Here is a 9,180-nt window from a genome sequence, read left to right as displayed (position 1 = left end):
TCTCCTTTTAGCTCAGTGTCAGTGTAATAGGTGTGCAATGGTTATCTTAAGCCTAGTTCATAAAATAAAGGGGCTATCTATGGGACATAACTGGCATAAAATCAGTATGTCTGACTCCAATCATCACCTCATATGTGTCAGTTGTGGGGTGCTCCATGGATTCACCATTGAAACCAATCCCCAGCAAGCTTGGTCATTGATTTTACGTAAGTCTAATTTGAGTACTGAATGGGCCAATTTTGGCTTTTAAGTTAATTTTGTGGCTGAAGTTGCACAAAGGAACTAGTCATTGCCATACAAAAAAACATTGCAAATTACAGAGATGTTTGGCCTAGTGCAAACATTAAACTAACTGATTTAAATTGAAAGAGTAGTAACAATCAAAGTACATTATTTGTTTATTTTTATTTCATGTGTATGATTGTTTTGCCTACATGCATATTTACCACATGTGTGCAATGCCCATGAAGGCCAGAATAGGGCGTCAGATGCCCTGGACCTCGAGTTATCAATGTTGTTAGCTACCATGTGGTGCTGGGAGCCATCTCTTTAGCCCCCCAAATACATTATTAATTAAACACTGACAATGACAATCTTTTTAAAAAGCCTACATCCTTGGGATTGGAGAATGACTCAGTGGTTAAGAGTACTGGCTGCTCTTGCAGAAGACTGGTTGGATTCCCAGCACCCACATGGTGGCTAACAATTGTCTGTAACTCTAGTTCCAGGGAATCCAACGTCCTCTTCTGACTTACACTGGCTTTGCACAACACACGTGCACCTACCCACAGGCGGGCAGTGCACTCGTACGAACAATTGTCTGTAACTCTAGTTCCAGGGAATCCAACGTCCTCTTCTGACTTCCACTGGCTTTGCACAACACAGGTGCACCTACCCACAGGCAGGCAGTGCACTCGTACATGTGAAACAAAAATATTGAAAAGAAAAAGACTAGAGCTTGATTAGAGTAGTGAATGTCATAAATGAGTGACATCCACTTTATATTTGTTTCATTTTATTCTGCTGCTTTTGCAAACAAGACTAAATACCTTTGTGACAAGATTAAATAAAAAGATAAATATATCATATATTATGATTGAACTCTGATTATTGATTTTCTGTGATTATTAGGGTGAGCCTGGTTCCCATGGGTCTCCGGGTTTTCCAGGATTCAAGGTGAGTGTACATCACAGCAGGATGATGAAGAGGTTGTCATTAGAGAATGCAGCTCAGCATTATTCAGACGTTGTCCTGTGTGACTGCTGACAGTAATTGGAGAGGCAGATGCATTCTTCTTTTGTCTTTACTATGTTTATTTTAGTGTTTATATATGCACACATATGAACATGCGCATGCCCCACTATGTGTATGGTGTTCAGAAGACAATTTACAGAAGTTTGTTCTCTTCTTCCACTGTGTGGGCTCTGGAGTTTGAACCTCAGGCTTGGTGACAAGCTCCTTTACCCACTGAGTCATCTCACCCCCACCCCACCCCCCATATCATCTTTTGTCTTTACTATGTTTATTTTAGTGTTTATATATGCACACATATGAACATGGACATGCCCCACTATGTGTATGGTGGTCAGAGGACAATTTACAGAAGTTTGTTCTCTTCTTCTACTGTGTGGGCTCTGGCGTTTGAACCTCAGGCTTGGTGGCAAGCTCCTTTACCCACTGAGTCATCTCACCCCCACCCCGCCCCCCATATCAGTTTTAGTTTTCTGTTGTTGTTGTTGTTTGGTCTTTTTGAGACTGGGTCTCCCTGTAGCCCCAGCTGTCCTGGAACTCACTATGTAGACCAGGCTGGCCTTAAACTCACAGAGGTCCACCTGCCTCTGCCTCCCAAGTGCTGGGACTAAAGGCATGTACCACATGCCTGGCCATATAATTTTTCGTTTTTAAAAAATATTTATTTTTATTTTTATTTTTGGATAGGGTCTCCCTAGCTCCAGCCTGCCTGGAACTCGGTATGTGGACCAGGCTAGCCTCAGTCTCACAGAGATCCACCTGCCACTGCCTCTTGAGGGCTAGGATTAGAATAAAGATCTATTTTATTTATTTTAATTGTGTGTGTGTGTGTGTGTGTGTGTGTGTGTGTGTGCAAGCACACATGTGAATGCAGGTGCCCATGGAGTCCAGGAGAGGGCATCAGATTCTGTGGAGCTAGAATTATAGGCAGTTGTGAGCTGCCTGTTGTGAGTGCTGGGAACTGAACTCCCATCCTTTGCAAGAGCATCTCATGCTTTTAACTGCTAAGCCATTTCTCCAGCCCCCTTTTTAAGTTTTTGAGATGGGATCTCATGTAGTCCAGACTAGCTTGCTATGTAACCATGCAGTTAAGGCTAGTCTTGAACTCCTGATCCACTAATCCTACTGCTGCTACCTCTGAAGTGCCAGGATTACAAGCTTGTGCCACCAGGTGTGGCTTAGACATTTTCATTTTACAGGTTGTAGGGCTGTGCAGCAGATTCAAAAAGCTAAAGCACAGAACTGATAGACCCCAGGAGCAGTTGAGAGTGCATAGAATCTCCGTGAGAGCGTGTTGCTCAGATTGAATCAAGGAAGGTGGTTTTTAGTTTGTAGTATTCTGCTTTTCGAGATGCATATCTATGCTTGGTTGTAGGGAGAACAAGGGCTGGTTGGAGATCCTGGACTGACTGGTTTTCTTGGCCCAAAGGTAAGAAAGTAAACCTGCTTAATATAAAATTTTAGATCCCTGATGCTAGCAAATTAACATTTTATAGTATTTAAAATAATCAAAATGTAACTTTTGAAATAGTTAATTTTGTAAATTTTTTTAATGCATGTTATATATTATGCACAAGCAGTATATTATCATGCCATTATCATACTAAGTGTCACATGAGACATAATTATGGTTGCATTTGACAAGCAATTCCTTTGAAAGTGAATAATAATGAAAGTTTCAAAAATCTCGTGAGATCACATGGCATTGAAATTAGAAACACAGGGAGTCTTAGAGAGACATAGCTGCTTCTACTATTGCAGTATTTTAATTCCTTCTGTGACCAATATTCAGTGCTTGCTCAGGATAAGCCTGCTCCTTTTAGGAGACATGATTAAGGGAGAGGCTAATTTTTTTTAAATTTTTTAATTTTATGTGTGAGTGTACCCATGTTGTGCAATGCCAGAGGAGGTCAGAAGAAGGTGTCAAATGCCCTAGAACTGGAGTTACAGATGGTTGTTAACCACCATGTGGTTCTGGGAAATGAACTCGGGCCCTCTGCAAGAGCAGTCAGTGCTCCTAACCACTGAGCTATCTCACCAACTCGAGAGACAACATTTTACATCTAAAATGAATGTAGATTCAAGTCTTGCTAGGTGAATGAACTATTTGTACTAGAGTACCAAGTTAGATATAAATGCTCAGAGTATACCTGAAAAGCTTAGCGGCATGAACACACGGTAAGCATTTTGTTGGAATAAATACCTTTTCTTGTGTTGTTACTTTGTCTAGTCACTACTTACTTGTATCAAGTGAAAGATCAGATGCACGTTTGTTCTTCCTGGAACTCCATGAACAGCTTATTTCTCTAGTCAGTCAATACTCTTTGCTTCCCTGATGAATGTGCCCATAGTCTTCTAAGCTCTGTTTAGTGCCAGTCAGCATCATTATTTCTGAGAAAAGTAATAAACGAATAATTTCAGGGAGATCCTGGAGACCGCGGGCACCCAGGACCACCAGGTGTTTTGGTAACTCCATTTCCTCTGCTCAAAGGTTTGTGTTCCATTCAGTTCCTCTGTAGTTTATACAGACATGAACTAGACAGGCCTGGACAAAAGAGTCTGGTCTGGTATTCCTGTAGCTTGTACAGTAGACAGGACAAACACATACACACTGGTCATTTAGTAACCTTTCTCAACACTGACAAAGTACCTGACAGAAAGAACTTAAGAGAGGAGAGGTTTGTTTGGGGTTGGGGATCTATCATGGTAGGGAGGCATGGTCTAGAGACTCTGTAATGGGGCAGCTTGTGGCAGAGCTTGGCATAAGGCAGCCACAAAAGATGTACAGTAGACAGGACAAACACATACACACTGGTCATTTAGTAACCTTTCTCAACACTGACAAAGTACCTGACAGAAAGAACTTAAGAGAGGAGAGGTTTGTTTGGGGTTGGGGATCTATCATGGTAGGGAGGCATGGTCTAGAGGCTCTGTAATGGGGCAGCTTGTGGCAGAGCTCGGCATAAGGCAGCCACAAAAGGAAACATGCTACATGGAACCAGAGATGGGCTATCACTTTGAAAGTTCCTTCCCTGAAGTCTTCCACCATTCAAGCCTCACCTCTTAAAGATTCCACAACCCTCGTGCCCCCAAAACAATGCCACCACCTGGGGATCGAGTGTTCACATGCATGGAGAACTTTTCAGATTCAAACCATAGCAATTAGCATGAAGATGTAATGCAATGTACAGGAAGACGTATGCATCTTGGTCTGTGTCCATTGGCATAAAACGTGAACTTTACTTCAATCTGTAAGGGTGTGGGTTTTTAGTATGTCATCTTTCAGAAATTAATTTTTCTTTGTTATGAAAAATGTATAAGATCATTTGACTAACACCTACCAAGAATCTACTGCCCAAGAAAATATTGGCCGAAATCAACGTCGGAAAACTCCACTGAAGGCATGTGTGTCTGTGGAGGAGGGACAGCCAGAGGGGCCTAATTTAACACATGCCATTTAAAACATGTCAAGAAACCACAAATGTGTCCCCTACTCATATTCTACCAAGATTTATAAAGAGTCCTCATGTCTGAATTTTAAAATGTATGTGGTCATTTGTTTTATTTCATCTGTATAATCTTTTGCAGGTCCTCCAGGGGACCCAGGGCCCCCTGGCCACTATGGAGAACTTGGGGATATTGGACCACCAGGAGCTCCTGGGCCCTCAGGCAGACCAGGGGAAGCTTGTCCAGGTATGATTTACCATATTTTACACACTGGATTCCCTAAATCATATCCACAGCAGCAGTCCTCAATTCTAGCTGATATGGAGGTCACCTTAGCAGTATTTATGAAAACTATTGCTGTGCCCACGTCAGATCCAGAATGCTGGTTCTGCTGTGATAACAAATGCCCTGTGTTTCTAATGTCATGAAATTCAAGCCAGTCAAGGAAAGGGATATAGGTTCCTGTGCTGGACTTCAAAACTGGTGAGGCAAGCATTTGTGACAGGCCTTCCACAAGACTGTCACCTTCAGGGAGGATTTGAAACAGCTGCTAGAGCCAAAGTGTTTCCTCAGTTTCTCTGCCATTCTAGAAGCTTCTCCCTGCATCTACCTAGGCCTTAATCTTCTGTGGGAACTATATCAATAAAAACTATGATACAAAAAATGAAACTCTGGGGTCAGGTGTGGTGCCACACACCTTTATTCCCTGCACTTAGGAAGCAGAGGCAGGTGGATCTCTTTGAGTTCCAGACTAACTTGGTCTACATAGTAAGTTTTAGAACAACCAGGGCTACATAGCAAGACCATGCCTCAAAATTAATTGTTGTAAAATAAATATAACTTTGATACAGCCTTACTTAAAGTTAAAGGCTCTTGCTTTTCCTCTCCCAAAGAGAGACAAGGAAAGCACAGGCCACCATGACATTTGACAAAGGCTGAGGAAGAGTCCTGTTGCCATACAGACTGTGGACTCCTTTGGAAGCTGTGCTGGTTAATATTACTTGTAGGATTGGGAATGGAAGCTTGCAGGCTTTTTGTATTCTGTGAACCTAGGAGAACTTTTTAAACCTAGGAGGAGAAAGTCTTGAGTAAATACTTCGAACAGCTTGTGTTTGTTGTTATCTTTACTAAGAAAGGATAAGAAGTTTCATGAGCTCCTCAATCACTAACTACCAAATTCTTGTTTGTCCTCAAATCGAGCTTGTTTGATTTTGTATGGTCTGAGTGACTGCAATCGCAACAAAACTTTGTCAGGTTCACTTAGTTTTCGGAGATGGTAGTCAGTTTAATTGACCCAGGATTATATAAGACAGATAGAACATTCTCTTGGCCAGAAAGCATTAGACTCCAATCTTTCTCCTTTTCGGTTTGTTTGTAAGAAAATAGTGTCTCTAGCAGATTGAAATCAAACCAAATAGGAAAAATAGATTCAAATATATATAAAGGCCCTTAATCCCACAAACTTTCAAAAAGTAAAGTAATCCTTGACTGGGGAGATGGCACAGGCAGTAAAGTATTTGCCATGCAAGCAAAGGGACATGAGTTAGAGCCACAGAACCCATGTAAAAAGAAGCCAGGTGTGACAGTGTGCTCTTATCATCCCAGCACTGTGGAGGCAGAGACCGCCGGATCCTTGAGGCTCATTGGCCAGACAGCTGTATTAGTTACTTTGCTGTCCCTGTGATAAAACACCATGACCAAGGGAACTTAGAGAAGAAAGAGTTTATTTGCACTTAGAATTCCAGGAGAATTAGAGTCCATCATGATGGGGAGGCATGGTGCTGGGAGTGGCCGGAAGTAGAAATTGGAGCACTTAATCTCTAAGCAGGCACAGGAAGTAAGCCTTACACGGAAATCCCCAGCAAAACTTAAGAACTCTTAAAGCCGGGGGCTGGAGAGATGGCTCAGTGGTTAAGAACACTTATTGTTCTTGCAGAAGACTCGGGTTCAAATCCCAGCATCCACATGGCAGCTAACAACTGTCCATAACTCCAGTTCCAGGGGATCCGACAGCCTCTTCTGTCCTCCGTGGCCATTGCAGGACACGGATGAACTTACCTACATGCAGGCATAACACTCATATACACAAAATAAAAATAATAAAACATTAAAAAAAAAAAAAGGAACTCTTAAAGCCAGCCCCCAGTGACTTGCTTCCTCCAGTATGGCCGCACCTTCTAAGATCTCCCAAAACAGCACCACCAGCTAGGGGAAAAATGTTCAAATACTTGGAGTCTACAGGGGACATTCTCATTCAAACCACCACAACAGCCTAGTAGTTAGTAGAGTTGCTGAGTTCCAGGCCAGTAATGACACCCAGATTGATCTCTAGCCTCTGCATGCACACACAGGGGTAAGCCTTCCCCCATGTACACACACACACACACACACACACACACACACACACAGAGCCAAACACACAATATCTTTCAAATCTTGAATATGGCCTATAGTAAGATATACATTTTATTTTGTATTACATTTACATTACATTACACAAACATATGTATATCCGTATAGATTGAAACATAGATTTCACAGAATGATGTATTTTGATATGAGATACACTATATTTTCTATGTCACTCTTTTCTTTTGAAAAAATATTAATGCCACCACAATGTAATTGATTCTATACCATAGGGTTGGGTGGCCAAGGGTGAAATATGCTATACATTCTAGCCCGATGCCTTTGTTGAAAGACAGCCAGGCATCGCCTCATGCACTGAACAAAGCAACAGGTGGCATCTGAGTCATCCAGTGACTGTGGAAAAAAAACAGGTTTGTCTTGAGAAAGGCGTGAAGGAAGACAGGGAGTATCCAAATCAGAGGTGAGCATTTGTATTTGCTCAAAGTGCTACAATATATATATAGCCTGAGACCTATGAGATTTATCTCATAAGGCAGATGATGAAGCACCTCTCCCAGGGGCCACGTTCAAGGAGAGAGAGCATCTAGCCTTTGCATAGGGAAACATCAATATTCTACAATATGAGAGTCAGAGCCATGGAGGGCTATTTTGGGGAAACAGTCTTCGTGGAAAGATTCTGAACCAGGTACTCTTAGGGAGAGGAGCTATAAAAAAACAATCACTCTCACCTGAAGGCTTCCAGCTTCCTTTAAGCTACAGACACCTTCAAGGAGATCCAGATGTCAAGGTTCCTGTTGGGTTGTCTGAGCATAGGAACATTTGTTGAGCACAAGCTCCTTCTAGATACTGTGCTAAATTCTTTTTTAAATATTTTATTTATTATTTTTAGTTTATGTGTATGAGTGTATTGCCTGCATATGTAGAAGTGTACAGTGTCATGCAATGCCCACGGAGGTCAGAAGAGGGCATCAGATCCCCTGGAACTGGATTTACAGACATTTGCTAGCTGCCATGTGGTTGCTGGAAATTAAACCTGGGTCCTCTGCAAAAGCAGTCAGTGCTCTTAATCACTGAGCAGTCTCTCCAGCCCCTGAGTTAAATGCTCTAACATAGAATATTTTACTCAACCCTCCCAACAAGCCAGTGAGGTAGAGCAGAGGATTCCATAGTTGGGCAGCCTACATAAAGTGGGGCACCAAGTTCTAAGTGAATGCCTCTGTGCTTCCCACGGGCCAGGGCTACTGCAACTTGGTATGGTATGTTCTACACAAATGATCAACTGAGTGCTTATTTTTATCCTTATATGTGCTAATAGGTTTGTTTAGATTAATTTTACAAGTTAGTATTATGAAAATATTGAAAAATGTAATAATTTCAATGAAATAAAATATATTCCTGTCCCAATAAACCCAAAGAATGGGGAAAAGCTTAGAAAATCCGATCCCCCTGACTGGTTAGCTTCCACTCCTAAACCTGTTTCAAAGGCATTTGATGGGTGTGATAGGCAGTTATTTTTATAAGCTATATTTTTCTCTTCATTTTTTAATGTGATTACTAAGAGTATTGAGGAATGGCTCCTGAGTTATATCTAGTTAAAAAGCAAAACTTTTGTTTTGTTTTTGTTTGGGGAATACTGTTTCTATGGAGCACAGAATGGACTCAAAGTTGTGATCCTTCTTTTTTTTTTTCTCTTATTTCAGTCCTTTATTGTAGCTCCAATGATGTTGTCAAATATATTTAAGATTCACACACATGAATTGCACATATTGGAGTGTTTTTGGAAACATTAAGAAGTTACTATTAAAATCTAATTTTTTTATAACCTTTTTTTGTCTTTTTTTTTTTATTTAAGCTTTAATTTTTTTAGTTACCAGCATCATTAACCACCAGGGAAAGGCAAACTAAGCCCACAGTAAGACACGGCTATGTCAAAAGACAGAACAGCAAATGCAGAAGAGGATGTAGAGAAGAGGAAATACATTCATTTTTTCTTTACATTTTTTTTATATCTAAGACTTTTTTTTTAATTAGAAGAAGCATTTCATTACAACAGTATTAACCTATTCAATAACATTTTTCTGAGCTAGGGTATATCTCTTTCAAAATTAAAGC

General features: G+C 41.0%; 1 protein-coding gene across 1 annotated transcript in view; it reads left to right on the top strand.

The window, feature by feature from the left end:
- Positions 1–9,180, top strand: part of Col4a4 (collagen type IV alpha 4 chain) — a 158,322-nt gene that overhangs the window by 57,925 nt on the left and 91,217 nt on the right. Inside the window, exons 14-17 of the mRNA XM_029560007.1 lie at positions 1,132–1,176; positions 2,627–2,680; positions 3,673–3,742; positions 4,840–4,944. Of these exons, the coding sequence (XP_029415867.1) occupies positions 1,132–1,176; positions 2,627–2,680; positions 3,673–3,742; positions 4,840–4,944 (274 nt within the window). The remainder of the gene's footprint in view (positions 1–1,131; positions 1,177–2,626; positions 2,681–3,672; positions 3,743–4,839; positions 4,945–9,180) is intronic.

The sequence above is a fragment of the Nannospalax galili genome, unplaced genomic scaffold, assembly GCF_000622305.1.
Source record: "Nannospalax galili isolate Female #2095 unplaced genomic scaffold, S.galili_v1.0 scaffold127, whole genome shotgun sequence".
NCBI lineage: Eukaryota > Metazoa > Chordata > Mammalia > Rodentia > Spalacidae > Nannospalax > Nannospalax galili.
Note: the sequence above shows the minus strand (reverse complement) of the source record. Positions and strands in the feature narration are given on the sequence as shown.